Below are 22,528 nucleotides of genomic sequence, written 5' to 3' on the forward strand. Positions count from 1 at the left end.
TTACTGTTACGCATGTTTGAGCTATGGTTAATGTTCACTGAGCATGCCAACCAGCCCTGTTTTTTGCTCCTCCAAAATACTTGACACATGGAGTTGCTCAAAATTTCTCAGAAATGCTGCAAATTTCACTTATCACTCACTTAACCTTCTAATTGATGTATCATAAGTGTTATTCAGTAGTCAGGTGGATAAAGAATAGCGGCACTAATAGAGCATTTATTAATTTATGTTTTGACCTGCCAGGTCACTACTGTGAGATAAAGTCAATGAAATGTTAGTATGGCCTATGCATCCTGTATGTATGCAATTTAGTACTACAGTAGTACTTAAAGAACATTCTTAGTTAAGACTGCATAATTCACATAATAGAAACTTTTTAGAAATTCCCATTTAAAGTTAGTTTCTTTCCATGGTTTATAGATATTTCTTACTTTTCTATTAATCCAGACTTTGTGTTGTTATATTTGTTGTAAATATGTGTTTACAGAAATGGTATATTGATGCAAGTGTTCAGTGTTTTCATGGAACACATGCTGCTATTGGAACAATTGCCATAGTACTCCTAATAGTAGCTGTTCTACTAGTTCCTACTGTTGGGCTCATTGGTTGTGGAATCTTATTCAAGGTATAGAAATACTCATTATGTTCATGCTTTTGTTCTTGCCAGTGTATTTGTACATGTATATATTCATAAGTTGTTGTTTACAGGAGAACTATGTATGAATGCAAAACATTATCATGAACCATGATAGTGGGATTGCCCATGTTTTTTGCAAAAATCTTAATAGAACGCACACCTAAAAATCACCTTGAAAAACATCCTTCAACTCAAAACAACCCTCTAGTGGTTCTTTGCAATGAGTATAGGTCCACTAGTAAGTATCAAGTGAAAAGAAAACAGTACATGTATTTCAGACAAACTGAAATTTGCCATTTCGTTCATATTATTATTCATAATATTATTATTATTCTTTCACAGGCATAGCAAAGTTTACAAGGAGAATCCCGGGATAAAAGTAGCAAGGTTTGCTGAATGGATCATTGTGCGTGTCCATGACCTATTTTTGATTTCGAGTTCAGATGGAAACAGCCCAAATCGGGCCATTTCTTCTTGCCAAAATTCCATTATGCACAAGAAGACATACAAGATCGCACTCAAAGTTAGGTTTTTTGCTGTGCGTTGCTTGTGGCTAATAGTATTTGTCTTTATTAAACTCAGTATAGGCCAGGAAGCTTAACCTGTGCCGAAGACTTTGTTGCAAGGTGGTTTTTTTCACTCTGTGATTATTGTACGTGGGTGGGTTGTTAACATACTCTAATAGAACAGTCACGTAAATACTCTAATAATGCAGTCAAGTGTATAACAACAATCCTTGCACTGAATTTGACAGCTACTAAAGGCACCAGTAATGTAAATTGTAGCTCATATTAGGAGACTCTCAGTCTGTATGCACATTGCAATTTGATCAGTGTCATGTGTGTACTGAAATGTTGATGGCATTGCTATGCAGAATGCAAAATTACACTATTCACTACAGTCTTCATTATCAATCAAAGAAATCCATAATCCATCACTAGATTTTTAAAAAGTACATAAACTAGATGAATAAAAAATTGAAAATTTTAAGAGGGAGAATAGGGATCACTGAAAAAAGCCATGAAACAAGAAGGGATTGCTGGGATGGTAATGTAAATCAAAATCCCTATTTTGACTCATTTCAAAATGACAGAGCATGTAACTAAAGATTTATGACAGAGAGTCAAAATAGGGATTTTGATTTACATTACCATCCCAGCAATCCCTTCTTGTTTCATGGCTTTTTTCAGCGATCCCTATTCTCTCTCTTAAAATTTTCAATTTTTTATTCATCTAGTTGGGAATTTCACTTTAATTTATTTTATTTATAAAGGCTATACAGCACAAGTGCTGAAGGTCTGCAGGACACCTGGTCCTACAGTCTACCATAATTCATTTTATTTTAGTGCAAAAAATTTTCACAATAAAAAATTGTGTAAAATACTTACTTACATATGATTTACTTGAATGACTGCTCTATTAAAGTAGTTTGACCTTATGCAAAAAATTTCATGTAAGAAATTTCGTACAAGTGTTGCATATGAAAAGTATTTTACAATGAAAAAAAAGCAAACAAATTTCAGTATTTAAAGTTAAAGAGATGCTTATCAAATAGTACGGTAGTACTGTTTAACCCTCATGCCACCTAAAATGCCACCTTCAAAAATTCTCCTAGTGACATCTTACGCTGTGAAATCACCTTTACGGAATAATATGTGAAATCAAGACACACGGTAGTGTGTCGTGCGGCCCAAAAAGCCGGCGCGTAACACCCGTGAGTATATTGACAGGAAGAAAGAAAACGCAATTTTCGCACCTCCGTAGCTCTGTGCTGCCTTGATGAAACAAGACCATTTTTGCTGTGGACACTCCCTCCACCTTCAGCACTCCACATTCCAAATTTGAGCGAAATTGCTTCAAGCGTTCCCGAGATATGCGACTTCAAAAATTGGCTTAGTTTCTTAGTTTTTTTTTTTTTCTTATTATTTTTCTTCCTCTTTTCACACACTTACAAAAACTGCTATAAAACGCGAACGCGTTATCCGATTGCCTTGAAATTTGGCACACAGAAGGGGGGTATAAAGGCGCATCTCGGTACCAACTTTGGCTAGAATACCATAAACAGGCAAAGAGTTATGAGCGATTATGCACGAAAAATAACACCAATATGTTGTCACGCCTACAGGGTAAACCGCGTATGGGAAGAAGCTGAAAATCGGTGGGTGAATAGGTTAACTATTGAACCTCAAACCTTTTGTGGTTTGAAAGAAATCGAGCTAAAAACCAGGAAGATACAGCGAAAAAATCAACAGTGTGTAACAATTATGCAATCGAGATTAGCTAATAAAAAACGACTGCTTGCCACGCCTACCAGATAAACCGCTTGGGGTAATGCTTTGAAAATCGCTGTACAGATGGAGTTATCATCTTAGAAAGGCTCTTCAATGGTGTAGAAGAATCTGACTTAAAGCCACGGAGTTATAACACGAAATCCAACTTGGTGTAGCAAGTGCGAGATCGAGATACTCTAATAGAGCAGTCATCCTAATAGAGCAGTCACCCTGAACAGAATTCAAGAGATCAGTTAGAAATAAGTAACCTGTATAGAGATTAGCTACAAACAAATCACCCTGTAGAGAGTTCAGCTACAAACAATTCACCCTGTTCAGACATCAGTTAGAAGAAGTTTTCTTGTAGAGAGTTCAGTTACAAACAGATCACCCTGTTGAAAGATCAGCTAGAAGATGTCACCTTGTAGATAGTTTAGTTACAAAGAAACCACCATGTAGAGAATTCAGCTACAAACTAGTGACCCTGTAGATACATCAGCTAGAAGAAGTTACCTTATAGAGAGTTCAGCTACAAAGAAACTATTCTGTAAAGAGCTCAGCTGCAAACAAATCACCTATACAGAATTCAGCTACAAACAAATCACCCTGTAGAGAGATCAGCTAGAAGAAGTTACCTTGTAGATAGTTCAGCTACAAACAAATCATCCTGTAGAGAGATCAGTTAGAAGAAGTTACCTTGTAGATTGTTCAGCTACAAACAATTCACTCTGTAAAGAGATCAGCTAGAAGAAGTTACCTTGTAGAGAGTTCAGCTACAAAGAAACCATCATGTAGAGAATTCAGCCGCAAACAAATCACGTGTAGAGAGTTCAGCTACAAACAAATCTCCCTGTAGAGAGATCAGCTAGAAGAAGTTTCCTTGTAGAGAGTTCTGCTACAAACAAATCACCCTATAGAAAGATCAGCTAGAAGAAATCACCTTGTAGAGAGTTCAGCTTCAAAGAAACAATCATGTGAGAGTTCAGGTACAAACAAATTGTCCTGTAGAGAGATCAGCTAGAAGAAGTTACCTTGTAGAAAGTTCAGCTACAAAGAAACCATCATGTAGATAGTTTAGGTACAAACAAATCACCCTGTAGAAAGATCAGCTATAGAAGAAATCATCTTGTAGAGAGTTCAGCTACAAAGAAACTATCATGTAGAGAGTTCAACTACAAACAAATCACCCTGTAGAAAGATCAGCTATAGAAGAAATCACCTTGTAGAGAGTTCAGCTACAAAGAAACCATCATGTAGAGAGTTCAGCTACAAACAAATCGGCCTGTAGAGAGATCAGCTAGAAGAAATTACCTTGTAGAGAGTTCAGCTACAAAGAAACCCTCCTGTAGAGAGTTCATCTGCAAACAAATCACCTGTAGAGAGTTAAGCTACAAACAAATCTCCCTGTAGAGAGATCAGCTAGAAGAAGTCACCTTGCAGGGAGTTCAGTTACAAAGAAATAAACCATGTAGAGAGTTCAGCTGCAAACAAATCACCTGTAGAGAGTTCAGCTAGAAACAAGTCACCCTGTAGAGAGATTAGCTAGAAACAAGTCACCTTGTAGAGAGTTCAGCTACAAAGAAACTACCATGTAGAGAGTTCAGCTGCAAACAAATCACCCTGTAGAGAACTCAGCTACAAACAAATCGCCCTGTAGAAAGATTAGCTAGAAGAAGTTACCTTATAGAGAGTTCAGCTACGAACAGATCACCCTGTAGAGAGTTCAGCTACAAACAAATCACCCTGTAGAGAGTTCAGTTACAAAGAAACCACCATGTAGAGAGTTCAGCTGCAAAAAAAATCTATCACTCTGTAGAGAGTTCAGCTAGAAGAAGTCAACTTGTAGAGAGTTAAGCTGCTAATAAATCACCCTGTAGAGAGATCAGCTAAAAACAAGTCACCCTGTAGAGAGTTCAGCTAGAAGAAGTTACCTTGTAGGGATTTCAGCTACAAACAAATCACTCTGTAGAGAGTTCAGCTACAAAGAAATCATCATGTAGAGAGTTCAGCTGCAAACAAATCATCCTGTAGAGAGTTCAGCTAGAAGAAGTCACCTTTTAGAGAATTCAGCTACAAAGCAACCACCATGTAAAGAGTTCAGCTACAAAAAAATCAGTCACCCTGTAGAAAGATCAGCTAGAAGAAGTTACCTTGTAGAGAGTTCAGCTACAAAGAAACCACCATGTAGAGAGTTCAGCTGCAAATAAATCACCCTGCAGAGAATTCAGCTACAAACAAATCACCATGTAGAAAGATCAGCTAGAAGAAGTTACCTTGTAGAGAGTTCAGCTACAAAGAAACCACCATGTAGAGAGTTCAGCTGCAAACAAATCACCTGTAGAGAGTTCAGCTAGAAACAAGTCACCCTGTAGAGAGTTCAGCTAGAAGAAGTCACACTGTATAGAGAGTTCAGCTACAATGAAACTCCCATGTAGAGAGTTCAGCTGCAAACAAATCACCCTGTAGAGAACTCAGCTACAAACAAATATGCAGTGTAAAAAGATCAGCTAGAAGAAGTTACCTTGTAGAGAGTTCAGCTACAACAAAACCACCATGTAGAGAGTTCAGCTACAAACAAATCACCTGTAGAGAGTTCAGCTAGAAACAAGTCACCCTGTAGAGAGATCAGCTAGAAACAAGTCACCTTGTAGAGAGTTCAGCTACAAACAAATAATCCTGTAGAAAGATCAGCTAGAAGAAATCACCTGTAGAGAGTTCAGCTACAAACAAATCTCCCTGTAGAGAGATCAGCTGGAAGAAGTTTCCTTGTATAGAGTTCAGCTACAAACAAATCCTCCTGTAGAAAGATCAGCTAGAAGAAATTACCTTGTGGAGAGTTCAGCTACAAAGAAACCATCATGTAGAGAGTTCAGCTGCAAACAAATCACCTTGTAGAGAGTTCAGCTACAAACAAATCTCCCTGTAGAGAGATCTGCTAGAAGAAATTACCTTGTAGAGAGTTCAGTTACAAAGAAATCATCATGTAGAGAGTTCAGCTACAAACCAGTCTCCCTGTAGAAAGATCAGCTAGAAGAAGTCACCTTGTAGAGAGTTCAGTTACAAAGAAACCACCACGTAGAGAGTTCAGCTACAAACTAGTGACCTTGTAGAGACATCAGTTACCTTGTAGAGAGTTCAGCTACAAAGAAACCATCATGTAGAGAGTTCAGCTGCAAACAAATCACCCTGTAGAAAGATCAGATAGAAGAAGTCACCTTGTAGAGAGTTAAGCTACAAAGAACCATCATGTAGAGAGATCAGCTGCAAAGAAATCACTTGTAGAGAGTTCAGCTACAAACAAATCTCCCTGTAGAGAGATCAGCTAGAAGAAGTTTCCTTGTAGAGAGTTCAGCTACAAACAAATCACCCTGTAGAAAGATCAGCTAGAAGAAGTTACTTTGTAGAGAGTTCAGCTACAAAGAAACCATCATGTAGAGAGTTCAGCTACAAACAAATCACCTTGTAGAAAGATCAGCTAGAAGAAGTCACCTTGTAGAGAGTTAAGCTACAAAGAACCATCATGTAGAGAGATCAGCTGCAAAGAAATCACCTGTAAAGAGTTCAGCTACAAACAAATCTCCCTGTAGAGAGATCATCTAGAAAAAGTTTCCTTGTAGAGAGTTCAGCTACAAACAAATCACCCTGTAGAAAGATCAGCTAGAAGAAGTTACCTTGTAGAGAGTTCAGCTACGAAGAAACTATCATGTAGAGAGTTCAGCTACAAACAAATCACCTTGTAGAAAGATCAGCTAGAAGAAGTCACCTTGTAGAGAGTTCAGCTACAAAGAAACCATCATGTAGAGAGTTCAGCTACAAACAAATCACCTTGTAGAAAGATCAGCTAGAAGAAGTCACCTTGTAGAGAGTTAAGCTACAAAGAACCATCATGTAGAGAGATCAGCTGCAAAGAAATCACCTTTAGAGAGTTCAGCTACAAACAAATCTCCCTGTAGAGAGATCAGCTAGAAGAAGTTTCCTTGTAGAGAGTTCAGCTACAAACAAATCACCCTGTAGAAAGATCAGCTAGAAGAAGTTACCTTGTAGAGAGTTCAGCTACAAAGAAACCATCATGTAGAGAGTTCAGCTGCAAACAAATCACCTGTAGAGAGTTCAGCTACAAACAAATCTCCCTGTATAGAGATCAGCTAGAAGAAATTACCTTGTAGAGAGTTCAGTTACAAAGAAACCATCATGTAGAGAGTTCAGCTACAAACAAATCTCCCTGTAGAGAGATCAGCTAGAAGAAATTACCTTGTAGAGAGTTCAGTTACAAAGAAACCACCATGTAGAGAGTTCAGCTGCAAAGAAATCACCCTGTAGAAACTTCAGCCACAAACAAATTGCCCTGTAGAAAGATCAGTTAGAAGAAGTTACCTTGTAGAGAGTTCAGATACAAAGAAACCATTCTGTAAAGAGCTCAGCTGCAAACAAATCACTTGCACAGAATTCAGCTACAAACAAATCACCCTAGCCTGTAGAGAGATCAGCTAAAAGAAGTTACCTTGTAGATAGTTCAGCTACAAACAAATCACCCTGTAGATAGATCAGCTAGAAGAAGTTACCTTGTAGATTATTCAGCTACAAACATTCACCCTGTAGAGAGAGCAGCAAGAAGAAGTCACCTTGTAGAATGTTCAGTTACAAAGAAACCACCATGGAGAGTTCTATGATAAATATGTGTATTATATATATAATTTGTACATTTACTGATAAAATCAGAAATATTTAAAGTACATCTGCTTCACCTTTTCTTCTTCCTGTAGTAAAGAAAAAAAGACAGGTTAAAAAAGTCCCAAAGCTGGCCATAGGCCGGCTTTGGGGTATACAAATACAAAAAGAAATGAAATCTAATCCAAAACAGCCAAGCTGTAAAAAAACAGTGCAGCCCTCAAAAAGGCTATGGTGAAAGAAGATGTGAAATCCAAGGTGGCGGCCAAGAAATGGCTGTGATGGTAGGTTAATGGTAAAAAATTTAATAACGGCAATTTAGGTGAATTTTTTTGCCAAGACCAAGTGGCACAAAAATTCACTTGAATTGTCGTTATTAATATTTTTACCATTAACCTACCATCACAGCCATTTCTTGGCCGCCACCTTGGATTTCACATCTTCTTTCACCATAGCCTTTTTGAGGGCCGCACTGTTTTTTTACAGCTTGGCTGTTTTGGATTAGATCACCTTTACGGAATAATATTAGTCCATCTAACATGAAATATAGCATTAAAAACTAGAAAACTCTTACTGATGACCAGATATAGAATTTTCAAAAATTGCCAAAACTTGAAATTTCATTTGCCCCACTCACTCACTCACTGACCACAGTCGCAAGCTTAGAGGCCAAACAAAGCAGCACACGGCCACTATTTTACGCCACAATAATAAACTCACCAGTGGGATGTGCCTTTTTGGATTTTGAGGAGTGTAGGCCCTCTGCTCGTTGTTTCTTTTATCTTCATTCAGGCTGCTTGTCTTCTTCATCCAGCAAAACCATATCAAAGTGTTAAATTTCCATATCAACACTTTCTTTCAGCAGCATATTTACACCACAGAATTATTTCAGAGCTGTATTTCAAAAGCGCTTCAGTCACGGCGCTACTATAAAAAGTATACTAGTTAGATAGCTGTCTGCAACTTCGTGATTGGGATCCCATTCGGGATAGGTTCTCGACTACACCCATCAAATAAAGATCTAGGTGGACTAATGGTGATAGAGTGTGGAGACCACACCTCTTTATAATCTAGCTATTTACTTAACAGTAAACAAGATGACCTCACCTGTCTAGCTAGCTGCACACCCCTTTGTTGACTCGAGATACTCTAATAAAACAGTCATTCTAATACAACAGACATTCTAATAGAACAGTCACAAGTTACACTGCAACTAGCTGTGTTACAACAAAAAACTAAAACTAGTATTTTAAAAATTGTTAATTTAAAAATAAAGTAGGGATCTGTGAATGATGGTATTACAGCATAGCTCGGTGGGAAAGTCCGTACTTTGGCACATTAGCTATGTTCAATGCCAAAGTAGGGACTTTCCCACCAAGTTATGCTGTAATACCATAAATTCATCTCTTGTTTCACTACTTTTTATTGCATGACTAGATCCCTACTTCATTTTTAAATTAACAATTTTAAAAACTAGTACATTAAAAATTGTAAATTTAATAAATGAAGTAGGGATCCAAGCGATAAAAAGTAGTGAAACAAAAGATGAACGATGGTAGCTATTACAGCATAGCTCGGTGGGAAATCCCTACTTTGGCATGGTATAACAATTATTTTGTGTTCAATGCCAAAGTAGGGATTTCCCAACGAGCTATGCTGTAATAGCTGCCATTGTCCATTTCTTGTGTTTCACTACATATTATCGCTTGGATCCCTACTTCATTGTTAAATTTATAATTTTTAATGTACTAGTTTGTTTAGTTTTTTGTTAAGGCATATAGCTAAGGATAAACATGTGACTGTTCTATTAGGGTGACTGCTGTATTAGAGTATCTCGAGTCAGCCTGCAAAGATGTGTGTTTGCCCAAAAGGGGGCATGGTCATCGTGGTTTCGATTGATTATTAGAGTATCTCTAGTCAGCTTTCCAACTTGAAGGTGTGTGGTCACTGAAATACTGTTAGTATTAAAGGGGTGTGTCTCAATCGATAGATTGATAATGCGTAGAATAAAGAATGGGCGTGATCTTGTGACCTATCGTGAAAGCTATCTAGTACCAGTACCTCCGTACAGTAACGCGTAGTCTAAGCACCTTAAATAATCTTGTGGCGTCTATTATGCTGCTTAGAGAAAGTGTTGATATGGATAATTAACTCCTTGATATGGTTTCGTTGGATGAAGAAGAAGACAATTGCAAGCAGCCTGATTAAAGATAAAAGAAAAGACAAGGCGCAGAGGGCACACACTCGTCAGATCCCCAAAGGGCATATCCCACTGGTGAGTTTGTTATTGTGGCGTAAAATGGTGGCCGCGCACTGCTTCATTTGGTCTCTAGGCTTGCAACTGTGGTCAGTCAGTCACACAGTCAGGCAGTCAGTCTAAAATTCAAGTTTTGGTGATTTTAAAAAATTCTATATCCGGCCACCTGTAAGTGTTTACCTTGCGATTTACAGTTGTTTGGTTTTTGCCTTGTAACTCTGTAGCTGTCAATGTGATTTCTTTTAAACCACAAAAGGTTCGAGCTATGATGGTTAACCTTATATGCATATCGATTTTTAAGTTATTCCCATAAGTAGTTTACCCTGTAGGCGTGACAAGTCGGCCTTTTTAAAATCAAATAACCGTCCATAGCTTTATGAATATTAATCAGATTTGCACCAAACTTGGTACGTGATTGTGCAGCAATACATTCTAAAGTGTACCAAAGCTCAAGACAATTGAGCTACATATTTGCATTTTACAATGGTTTTTTGTAAAGTGTGCAAAAATAATAATCTAAGCCCCCCCTCTGAGCCCCCTAAACGAAGAAGAAATTAAGCCAAATTGTGAAGGCTTATATTTCACAATTGCATTAAGTAATGTTACTCAAATTTGGTATGTGGGATCTTGAAGGTGGAGGGCGTTTGCAGTATAAAAATGATTCCAATTCGAGAAGGGAGCACAGAGCTACGTATGCGTGAACACTGGGTTTTGTTTCTTCCTGTAAATATACTCACAGTGTGGCGCACTGGCTTTCTTGGCCACACGACACACTACCATGTGTCTTGATACTCAATAGTATAACAAGAACAAATTGGATATATTTTGGGCAGAAATTGGATATGGACAAAACAACCTATTAATACTGTTATCCGTAAATAAATTAAGTATGTTTGAGTTTCACTGCTAGGCCTGCGCCTATTATGCCAGCATAATTTTGAGAATAATAGGTCACCAATTTCGTGAGAATAATTCTGGAATAATAGGATGATTACAGGCATAATTTTAGAATTATCGGACGTCCACGGGAATAATCGGTGAAATTAAAGGGTGTGTCTATTCTTGATTAGCTAGAAGAAAGAGTTAAACTACTAAGAGTGATATATAGAGCTGACATTATTATACGAGTACTGGCTGAAAACGGGCAGAAAGCCCTAAAAGATCAATATACTCTAATAGAACACTCAAATACTCTAATAGAGCAGTCAGATCGTTTCATGTTAACAATCTGCAGCCAGCATCAGGGATTCAACTGCATGATTATCTACAATTCTGAAACTTGTACATCTAATACCAGTGTATCTTCTTCAAGTCTTTGATCATTATCAATCAAACTTAGTATGTAGCTATAACATATACTAAGAATTTAAAACACTTGAATTAATTCTGCAGTCTGCAGGTAGCTATTCTAAGTCTGTTATAGCTACTTATGGCTAGAAAAAATGATGTATAAGATGGAGGAAGCACTTCATTTATGGCCATTAATTAATTCTGGGAAAACTACTTAGATCAGCATCTTGAAAACTAAAATGAGAATTAGTTTGGAATAATAATAGGCTAGACACAAGAATAAAAAAAAGAATAATGGGTGAAAATTTAGGAAATTCTGGAAGGAATAATAGGTAAATTTTTGAGCACAATAGGCTCAGGCCTATTCACTGCATACTGAAGTAATTAAAACATACGTAAGAATTTTAAGTGGCATGTGTATTTTGCTCAGTTTATTTCAATACGTAATTCTGCAAAATAGAATTTTGCAGAAACAACTGGTTTGCGCTCAGCTGGTCACATGTAACTACGAATTTATGAATTTTATGTATGTGACTTTGTTAATGTAGTAGCTTTAATCTCTGCATGAATATGTATATGATCCACAAAGTTAGCTTGTTTTATAAAGCTCAAATTAATGAAACTTAATACTCCATCAGATCTCCTTGTTCATGGAGAGTAAAAAAAAATCCTTGTTTCATGTTCGTACAACAAAAGGCACATGAGCTATGAATGCTTCTTTATGATGCAGAGTTTACCATCGTCATTTCTTTGTTGAAATGGCACGCATAGGAAAATATAGGGAAAACACTATACCTTGATGGATTTGCCAGTTCATGGTGAACAGATTGAGCCAAGTCCTGTCTTTGTAGCTTGTTTCAGTTATGAGTTATGTAATAGTTGTATCATGTACCCGAGTGATTTGCCTGACATGTACACCCAAGCTCGAGGGCCGTTAGGCCCGAGAGCGTGGGTGTGCATATCAGGCAAATCACAAGGGCACGTGATACAACTGATATGTACCATTCCAATGCAGGCTAAGAGCCTGCAGGCGACTAATCACCCAAACCAATACGAGACCAACCACTGAATTCATTATATAGACCAACTTGTGAAATTTGATTATGGGACAGCAACAACTAACGTTATGACTATGTTTGTTAACATAAACGGGCAAATCCTATGGATATCACGGAAACACTCAATTTAGCGATTTTACAAATATTTCAAAGTTGCTCAGTTTATTAAACACTGTTTACACAGTTTTCTAAACATCTAGAGGGGTACGCTTCGCTGTAGAGTGGTTACATCGTGATGTACTAAAAGTGGGCGTGGTGCATAATCAAACATGCGGACAAGCGTTTGTAAATTACCAGATATCAAGGCCATGGTTTAACTAAAATAAACCATGGCCAGCCATGGTTAACTTAAATGTACCATGGCAAGCCAGGGTTTATGAGATATGTACCCTGAAATTTTCCTTTGAAGTTAGGTGGTTTCATGGTACATGATCAATTAATTGAGTGCCTGTAATTTATTAGCCATATTGTTGCTATTCAAAATGAATTTCTTGCTATTCCAACTGTCTAGTGCTATAACATTAATCATAAAAGACTGAAACTATTAGTGTTGCACCGATAATCGGTTCAATAATTAGTACCGGGCTGATATCGGCTACTAGCCGACTAATCGGTTTGAATAAATCAAAGCCGATATTAACCTCCCCTGCACTGTGTAGTATAATGATGTGGGGGAGGCTAGACATTAGTTATTTGGCATTTTAATTAAGTTATGTGTTGATGGCTTAGCAGCAAGCCATGCCCATAGTAAACTGTCAGGTTTTAGGCCATGCCCAACAGTAAACTGAGGTTTTAGGTTTCTATGTAGTACCAGCCACTTGTCTCAACTGTATAGCAATAGTAAAATGTACTTAAACTATGAGTAACTTTTACTTGTGGTATACATCTAACTTCACGTTTTAGCCTAGAATAAGCTGTATATCAATACTTATATCACTAATATGAGTCATGTAATAATGATGGGGATGAGTGTTAGTGTTATAAGTGTATATCAGATTGGTTATTGGTATTGGCTAATTATGTTGCTTTATATCGGTTATCGGAATAATCGGCTAATTTGGATATTGGTGCAACACTAGAAACTATGGCAGTCCACTTCTTTGTTTCTATACCGGTTGCATATATTTGGTTTTCTTTTTGTATTTTTAGGAACATTTTAGAAAAGTGTCAACTGCTTTATCAGATAACTCAGCAAATTCACAATACAAATGGTGGCCTAGTGTTGAGTTAGGTAGAAGACTGCTATTGATCATAATAACAGTTCCATTTCCAGGAAATGAGGTACACTAGTACATTATAGTGTATAGTAATTTATGGTACATTGTTCCTCTTACAGATTTTACCCCTGCTTATGTCAATAGTAATATTCACATTTTATATTTACTTTTTGTCAAAGAATAATTTCTCCTCTACTGTTTTGTTTGAGACTATGATCCTGGGCCATATAGTTGTGATGCTGTCATTGAACACCACTAGTTATATTCAGGAAAGCTTGGAGCAAACATTTGAATCTATTAGTGAAGCTAGTTGTCAAAATAATCAAGTGCTGACTAAGATAACATTGCTGCTGCTTGTACTGTACTACTTTCCTGTCTTCATTGCTCTGATGTATATCATGCTACAATTAGCTAAACTACTAAAGTGTACCAAATCTGCAAAGGAAAAGTACGTAAGCATATATGTCTATATTCCACTTTATAAAGAAAGCTCTTGTCAACTGTAGTATTTAGATTTTAAAAACTAATGTCATCAACATTATTTTCATATACAACTTGAAGCCTTAAGTTCTGTTATGACACATTGCCACATTCTAAATTCTAGTGTTGTGTGATATGGCAAATTTTGTATATTGCCTATCACAATTATTGCTCTCTTCTTTTATCATGATACGATAGATTGTCGTGATATACAAATTGTATGAAGTCATGGTAATAAATTGTTAGTATTTGAGTATAAACCATGTAAAATATTCTCTAACATGCACTTTTGTCTGCCACATGCCAGACATGAGTTAAACACTGTGATATAAAGTGGTGGCTGTATGATGTGTCATTTAGCCTCTAGCCTTGTAAATGTGGTCAAGCAGTGAGGTGAGCAGACCAAAAAATGAGCTTTGGCAATTTCTCTAAAATTCCATATTTAGCCTTCTGTGAGTATTTTCTTGTTTTTAATGCTGGATTTGATGTTAGATGCACTAAGATTCTTAGGTTTTCATCATGTATGGTATTTCTATGATGGTATTTCTATGATGGTTTTTAATGGCAGCATTTGTTTGTTTGAGAAGGAACCCTACTAAATAGTACTACCATACTGTTTGATACCAAACAGCCAAGCTGTGAAAAGGGTGTGGCCTTTAAAGATTGAAGCTTTTGTCATAGCCTGTTATGCTATAGTTTAGCATGCAAGGTTTGTGAAATTACATGCCTTCAATTTCCTTCTAACTGTCACTTGTGACCGTCTTAGCGAAAACCTGTCTAATTCGCGCAAGCATGCATATTGAGAAAATTGTAATTTAAAAATAATCCGTAAAATTACGCATGCTACAAGAAATAATACACAAGTTTTCATCAGGCCAGTACTCGAAGAAGGAAGACTCAAATCGATTAAAACTATATACCATCTTATTTGCCTGCTCATTGAGAGTTCGAAAATCTTTGATTCGTTTTTGTAGCCTCAACGGTATGGGTGTCACATTCATTTGTTTACGATGCAGTAAACATAAACAAGATCGTCATCATTTCTTCTAACAAACCGCCTTCATACCCCTATGCGTAAGTGACTGCAAGGCTAAAACTATACCTTGGTTGATCTGCCAATCCATGGTGAACATTGTAAACCAAATTCCAACTTTGTAGACTAATCCAAATGGAAGTTATGTCTACGAATGCAAGTGCCTGTCGTTTATTTTTAGTATAGTCACTGTACAAATCTATGTCCTTGTTCTTCCTAATTTCTAGCGCTGTAATTTCAAAACTACACACCACAGAAGGCTGAAACTTTGGTGATCCATTCCTTGGACACTGCAGATAATAGTGAGTGAATGAAAAAAAAAATTTTAATTGTGCGGACTAGACAGGTTTTCGCTGAGACGGTTACATTTGGCTTACTATAAATTCTTGTTAAAAGTAGTGATACGTACATTATTAGTAAACAGTCACTTGAATTTTACTGATATATGTATTATACATTGTTACAAATGTGTAGATTATTGAGCAGACTCAGCCAGCCTACTCATGATGATCAAACTTACAAACTTTTGGAAGTATCACAACATTCAGCAATAGGAGTTAGCTATGTAGCTGTTGAAGATGATGGAACTGTAACTCTTAATCACAAAAGACTGTAATGTGTATACATACTTGATACACTTAACCCTTTCCCACATACATATTATGCAGCTGATTGTACGTCTAGTTTTTATACTGTACTATATTATTGATGTCAAGTAATTGACACAATACAATGTAGATTTCCTGAGCCTCAAAGAATTTACAAGTTTATATGTACAGAAAATGTACCACATGCTTCAGATGATGTATGTTACTTTATTTGATAGATTCCTGGTAAGTAATGCAAGTTGGAAAACTGCAATAGAACTTACTGTGCCTTAATTATTCTCTCATTCCTCTGTATCAATTAATGTTTCAAGCAGTTGACCATAGTGTACACTTCTATCCCATGAAACCCTACATCGAAGCAAATAATTATTAGGTGGCAGTTGAACTCTGTAGGTGAGAATCATAAAGATTTACACATTTAGTTAAATCAAAGGCAACGTGAAGCCATATTATATCTAAAACTACAAGCACAGCAAAAATTGAAGCCATATACACAACTTGTCAACTAATAGCAGAAACACAATTCTTATAGCAGCAAGCGACTGCTACACGTTACATAAAGCAGTAGCACATTACTTATAGTAGCAACAATTAGCAGGTACACAATAATAACACATTACTGATGGCAGCAACAGTTTACAGCCACCAAACCTTTTGTTAAAATTGGTGTAAATTTGTATAACATTTGAATCATTTCATAATTCCGATAATTTTGCTTGGCCTCACCACATATAATTATAATTTGTAGCCACCAAATGAATTTGCTGTTTGTCCTCTCTGTAAAAAACAATTCGCTTGCCACCGCCTGTAATTTTATAGCAAGTTTAAAGATGATCTACAGCCATCAAAACCATTTAAGTTGTATTTAGCTACATGGATATATATTTATATACATGAAATTAACAAGGAGAAAACATCCTGGCCACCTGGCAGACTCCTGTAAGCGTTCGAGTGTTACTCGAATGGCTGCAGGTACGAGGCTGCCCAGATCCAGTCATGGATTTTTATTGTTATTATTATTAGTACTTTACAGTGAGCACTGAAGGTCTGACAGCAACATGTGCTGCAGCCTTTGGATTACCTAACCTAACAAGAACTGGAGACTTTATATGATTACTTATAACCTAGCAAACAATAAGGTGAAACAGAAAAGGGTCAAAGAAAGGAAAAAAATCCCTCCTATACCCCAGGATTCGAACTGCAGGCCACCCAATGTCTAGTCGAGCGCCACACTCAGTCTCCTCCAAGAGGGATGGATTTTCTTCCTTTAAACCTATTAAAGTATTTATTATTATTATTAGGCCCCTATTTGGTGATTATTAGTTTTTCATCCACCGCCCGCATCCTTCTTAAGCTATCGCATGGTAAGCCATTATTTACTCTGCGCATGCTCAGAAGAACACGTGATACCAAACTGTTATAATTTTTGTTGATGAACGCTACAATTCGCTATATATCACCAGAACTGTTGTTTTTCTAAGCAAATTGCTGCAGTGCCAGTTGCAATCGTGCTCTATCGACTTCATCAAAGCAGGCTTTCAGTTGACTGTCGAAAAACAGTTGGCGATCACGAAAAGTGGTGAGCTGGTGAAAGAAATGTTTGTAGTAAGAAAGAAAGACAATTTGGACAAGGTCTGTACATCAGTGTGTTAATATTATACAATAATGGCATAATGGTAATACCCTCCTGCCTGCATCATAATAATTAGAAAGGCTGGATGAGAAACTAATAATCACCGAATAGGGGCCTTAGTACTTTACAGTTTAATTTTAAAATATATATATACTAGTTTGTTTAGTTTTTTTTTTTGTTGTTAAAGCATACAGTTAGCTATAAACATGTAACTGTTTTGTTAGGGTGACTGCTGTATTAGAGTATCTCAAGTCAACCTGCAATTTAAAGGGTGTGGTCATCGTGGTTTCGATTGATTATTAGAGTATATCTTGAGTCAGTCTACCAAGTTGAAAGTGTGTAGCCACTATTCCGTTATAAATACAGCTAGCATAAAGAGGCGTGGTCATTGTGGTATTGATTGATAGATCGATAATACGTAGAATAAAGAATGGGTGTGGTTTTGTGACCTATCGTGAAGATACAGCTAGGTAGCTATCTAGTACCGTACAGTAGCATAGTCTAAGCACCTTAAATAATTTTGTGGCGTCTATTTAATATGCTGCTAAGTTATGATACTGAAGAATTAATGCCTCGATATGGTTTTGTTGGATGAAGAAGACAAGTAGCTTGATTGAAGATAAAAGAAAACAAGGCGCAGAGGGTACACACTCTTCGGAACCCCAAAACGGCACATCCCACTAGCGAGTTTGTTATTGTGGCGTAAAATGGTGGCCGTACGCTGTTTTGCCAGTTTGGCATCTAGGCTTACAAATGTGGTGAGTGAGTCAGTCAGTCAGACGAAATTTCGAGTTTAGATGATTTTTAAAAATTCTATGTCCAGCCGCCAGTAAGCATTTTCTTGTTTTTAATGCAACATTATTTTGATGTTAGATGGACTAATATTAAGGTGATTTTCGTTGCATAAGACATTTCTAAGCTGGTTTTCAAAAGGCGGCATTTTTTGGCAAACGTCATTTCTGGTAATCCCTACTTGAACAGTACTACCGTACTGTTTGATAACTCCTTAGATCAATACTCTCTAATAGAACAGTTAGTTTGTAGTGAAATACTTTAATAGAGCATTCACTGATTAAAATGTTCCAATATAACTACAAGAAATGTAGTTAACCTCCCAGGGAGAATTGAGTTGTAAGATTCTTGCAAGACTGCAAGTCTAGTCTTGCATTGCTTGCAAGAATCTTGCAAGACTTGCAAGAAAAGGGACATTTTCTGTGCAAGAATCTTGCTTGAAAACTTGCAAATCTTGCACACGATTTTTCCCTAGGAGCATAATGCGAACAAAATGGGATCATGCACCTGAAGAGCATAATAGGTGAAAATTCTGGGAATCACAGCCATCAAAACCATTCAAGTTGTTATAGTAGAGCGGCTTAGCTAGCAAAAATGAGCAAATTGTGCACTTTGTGCAGAAAGTATGAAACTTTGCACACAGTACCTACCTACCATGAAGTCTATTTTGAGATGTGGAGCCATTACAGATTTGACCTTTGGTATCCTCTACAGTTCATTTTATGCTCAAAAATAGTGATCTTCATCTATATATCACCCATACAACACTCAATTTGTTCAAACTAAGTGCCAAATTATAGATCTTTATCCAAGAAACATGTTGATTCTTGTTGTAAGTTCATAGCATATTCAAAGTTATGATAATTATTTACCAGCAGCAAATTCATATAAACCCAACCGCCCACGCAATTACACTCTTCATCTACATTCTTGTTTGCCACTCAATTTTTGTATATTCTTTAGCTCACCATGAGCACTGCAGGTTGCATATACAACCAAAAAGTGGAGAGATATCCAGGGGTGGGGCATGTACCCTCCTCTCTTGTGGTAGGCTAAATACAAGTAGTTCATAATTATACGTTTGTTGCTCTATCAACAGTTTTAACTACAATGGGGGTTCTGTAATAGTTCATTTGGGGAGGGGGGTCCTTTTTTACCCCCCTTTGACAAATGAACTCCTTAATCTATAAATCGAAATCTCAGTGAATACATCAACAACAACTGTAATATTGAATGAAATACATGATGTGTATTTTTCCTGGTACAACAGCCCAGAACTGTACCTGAGAATACAAGCATGAGATTACTTGTCATCATTTTCAGGTACTGTAGGTCATTCTCATGTACTTTAGAGGTTGTACCTGAGAATGCACCAGTGGGAGTCTAAAATATCCTGGGTGCATGGCATGCCTCTTTAGATGCCATGTCTGTAAACTAGCTATGAACACAAAGATCTTTATACTATCGCCCCCTAATTGTGAGTCATTTCCTAGATGAAGGTCTGACTGATAGTAGTGTTTCTAAAACCTGTAAGCTTATTGCTGTTAAGCTTTGAAAAATACTTTTTTTGAAGCCGTTAGCTTTTTAGCTATACTTACAAACATGGAACACATTTTGCTTTATAGAACCAAATTGTGAAACACAAATTGTCTAGTTAATTAAGCCCTCAGACTCCTTGGGTGTGTGTCTCTCTAAAAGCAAATATATATTTAAGGGGATACAAGAAGTAGGTTATAGTTCATGACCACAATCTCCCTATAGTCAGTTCACAAAATTAGTTAACAATACGGTATGTTAGATATTTATAAGGCTTTTAAGCAAACGTGATTGATAGTAGCATGTATAACCTTAGAGTTTATGCATAAAATATTATACAGAAGCAAAATTGTAGCCATTAAACAACCTCAAATTTGAGTTTAATCTGATGACAAACTACAGATTACTATATGTGTCTCTATGTGTTATGCTGTCTGTTTCCACTAGGTGACTTTATCTAGTACTACCTTCATCCCAGGGGCACTTAATACATCATAATTAATGTACTTTTTGCATAAAATATAGCAATTTGCTGAGTTTTGATTTATTAAAATATTGAAAGTCTCTCAGCGGCTGGGGGCTGTGCCCCCAGACCCCTGCTTCTAGTAACTCAATGCTGGTGCTGGAACCCCCCTTCAAAAAATCCTGGCTACACCCTTGCACACATAGCACATACAAAACAATTAAGCAAAACAATTTACAAACACAAAAATCATCAACAAATTTTACACAAATAAGAAAATAAATCGTCCTGAAAAGTTGGAGATGTTAACATGTCGTTAGGAACTGCATTCCACCAGTGAGATCTAAAATGCTTTTGAGTAAAAGAAAGTCTACATCTTGGTGGCTGTGCAACATGTCGTACTACACAGTTATTTGAAATAACTGTGTAGTACGACATGTTAACATGTTAACCATCACATGTTTACGCTTGTAGACATGCACTGTTACAAGATAACAACCGGAAGAATACGGAATCATTATAATCTGACGGAATAATGGAATATTTAGAGCTGACGGTAACCAGATACGGGTGGTGGACGGGAAACAGAGAATTTATTTGGAGTGGCCTAATAATTCATCTATGTCATGGACGCGAGGTGGACGGTCCTCTACACGACTAAAAGCGCCGCCTGCATAGACGTGATGTTTCGTCGCACTCCCGGCACTCACTGTCTGCTGTCATGCCGGATTTTTGGCATATAGGCGTAATGCTGCATGAAGTGCATGCTAGTCTTGTGTGGCCAGACCCACCTCTTCCCGCGGCGCTTATTGATTGATAATCAGGCGCTAATAATTATCAATCGATAAGTGCCGCGCGAGGAGTATAGAGTCTGGCCACGCGAGACTGGCTGCATATGGCATTATACTTGGTGCGTAATTAACGGGTACTAATAGCTACCAGCTACAGGTACCTACTGATGTTTCAACTGGGTAGGCTACTTTCACAGTTGACACCAGATTTCAGAAGTTGTCATGTCTCAGTGTGTGGTATGTGCAGTCGTATGAGTGTTGAGTGTCCGCAGTGGCGAAAGGTTTCAGTTTTGATGCTTGGTTAATTATGTCCAGTTGCTTTTGTTGAGCAAGAACATTACTCAGGTCTAACCAGCTGTTAGCTAAATAAGGGTGTTGACAAACGCACGCACGCACACACACACACACGGCACATGCACATCAGTATACAAAGCCGTCTTTGTAATAAACATTCACAGTTTGAGCTGTTGGGCTAATTTACTTAACTTCTTTTACATACCGTGACTAGGGTAGATTCAAAGTATGTAAGTATATACATACTGACATAGAACTTTCAGATAATTAAGGGAGATGGATATAGCTAACTGATTTTTTTTTTCATGTTTACAAAAAAGATAAATGTATGAAGTAAAATGAAACTTGAAGGCATACATCTCAGCAATGCTTAGGGACCAGTGTACAGATTTGGCTAAAATGGAAGATTTGATTATCCTGATGAAATTTTGAGTTAAGAATACATGAATCTCTTGTCTTGGTTTCTGTATACATGTAGTAATACACCCTTGGCCATACATAATGTAGAGTGTCCGCATTGACTTTCATATAATATTGTGTGTCTTGATCATTGGCAGCTTACATACAACACTGGATTCACATGCACCACTGCATCCCATTCATGCAAGTTTATACAGTGAAACCTCACTAAGCAGCCACATCATTGTTGAAGCCAATTGAGCTTTAAATTTTGTCCCAGAAGTGGCCTGTATACTTCTACTCAGCCCTTTTAGATAAGTATATGCATGTGATCTTTGAATAATTTTTTGTACAGTAAAACTTTACTTAATGGCCACCTCAATAATAAGACCACCTCATGGTAGTTACCTATAATAGGTCTCAAACACAGCTAAGATATACTTTAGCCACTTCATTATTGAGGCCAGCAAAACTTTTTGGTCCCAGGGTGGCCCTATTTTTGAGGTTTTACTGTGTTACATATTTCCACCCCATTCATGTTTTAGATGTATCACATTCATCATATTGTAACATTGATTATCTCAGTCAATTAAACATTTTCTGACTTGTGCAATCATGCATGGAATGTTAGCACTCATGTTCATAAAGGAAAGTCCCATGTGAGTTGCAGCTGTACAGGATTTGTTATGTAACTAAATGGGTTTGCTTGATGACCACAAAATTGTTTGACCTTTTGTATCAGTAATGATAATACTGTTTGTTTATTTCAATGTTTGCTATAGCTACTATTTATACACACAAACCACGTTTGGTTTTAACTTCGTGTGGCCCTTTAGGCCAATACACACAATCCATGGAGACAATGGAATGACCACAATAATTCCCACTAACAAAGCTGTCAACAATAGCAATTAACAACAAATTGCACAGGCACACACACACACAAACTAAAGCTATGAAGTTGATGAAAAAGTTTTACCCAGCTATATACTGACTGATACAAAAATTGTCAACACTTAACAGCACGTGTTGCGTTAAAGCCATGTGGAGTCTTCTTGTGTGCTTTCTGGTTACACCCTTACTAACTATGTGAAGAATGTGT

At 37.1% G+C, this 22,528-nt stretch overlaps 1 protein-coding gene across 3 annotated transcripts in view; it reads left to right on the top strand.

The window, feature by feature from the left end:
- LOC136250722 (uncharacterized) overlaps positions 1-15,647 on the top strand; it is a 73,293-nt gene extending 57,646 nt beyond the window's left edge. The window contains exons 18-21 of one of the 3 annotated variants that reach the window (XM_066042950.1): positions 488-625; positions 13,330-13,461; positions 13,517-13,845; positions 15,385-15,647. In XM_066042950.1, the coding sequence (XP_065899022.1) occupies positions 488-625; positions 13,330-13,461; positions 13,517-13,845; positions 15,385-15,526 (741 nt within the window). In that variant the 3' untranslated portion in view covers positions 15,527-15,647. The remainder of the gene's footprint in view (positions 1-487; positions 626-13,329; positions 13,462-13,516; positions 13,846-15,384) is intronic. The other 2 variants (XM_066042951.1, XM_066042952.1) reach the window with 2 other exon arrangements.
- Positions 15,648-22,528: the final 6,881 nt, after the last annotated feature.

The sequence above is a fragment of the Dysidea avara genome, chromosome 3 (genome assembly GCF_963678975.1).
Source record: "Dysidea avara chromosome 3, odDysAvar1.4, whole genome shotgun sequence".
Classification (NCBI taxonomy): domain Eukaryota; kingdom Metazoa; phylum Porifera; class Demospongiae; order Dictyoceratida; family Dysideidae; genus Dysidea; species Dysidea avara.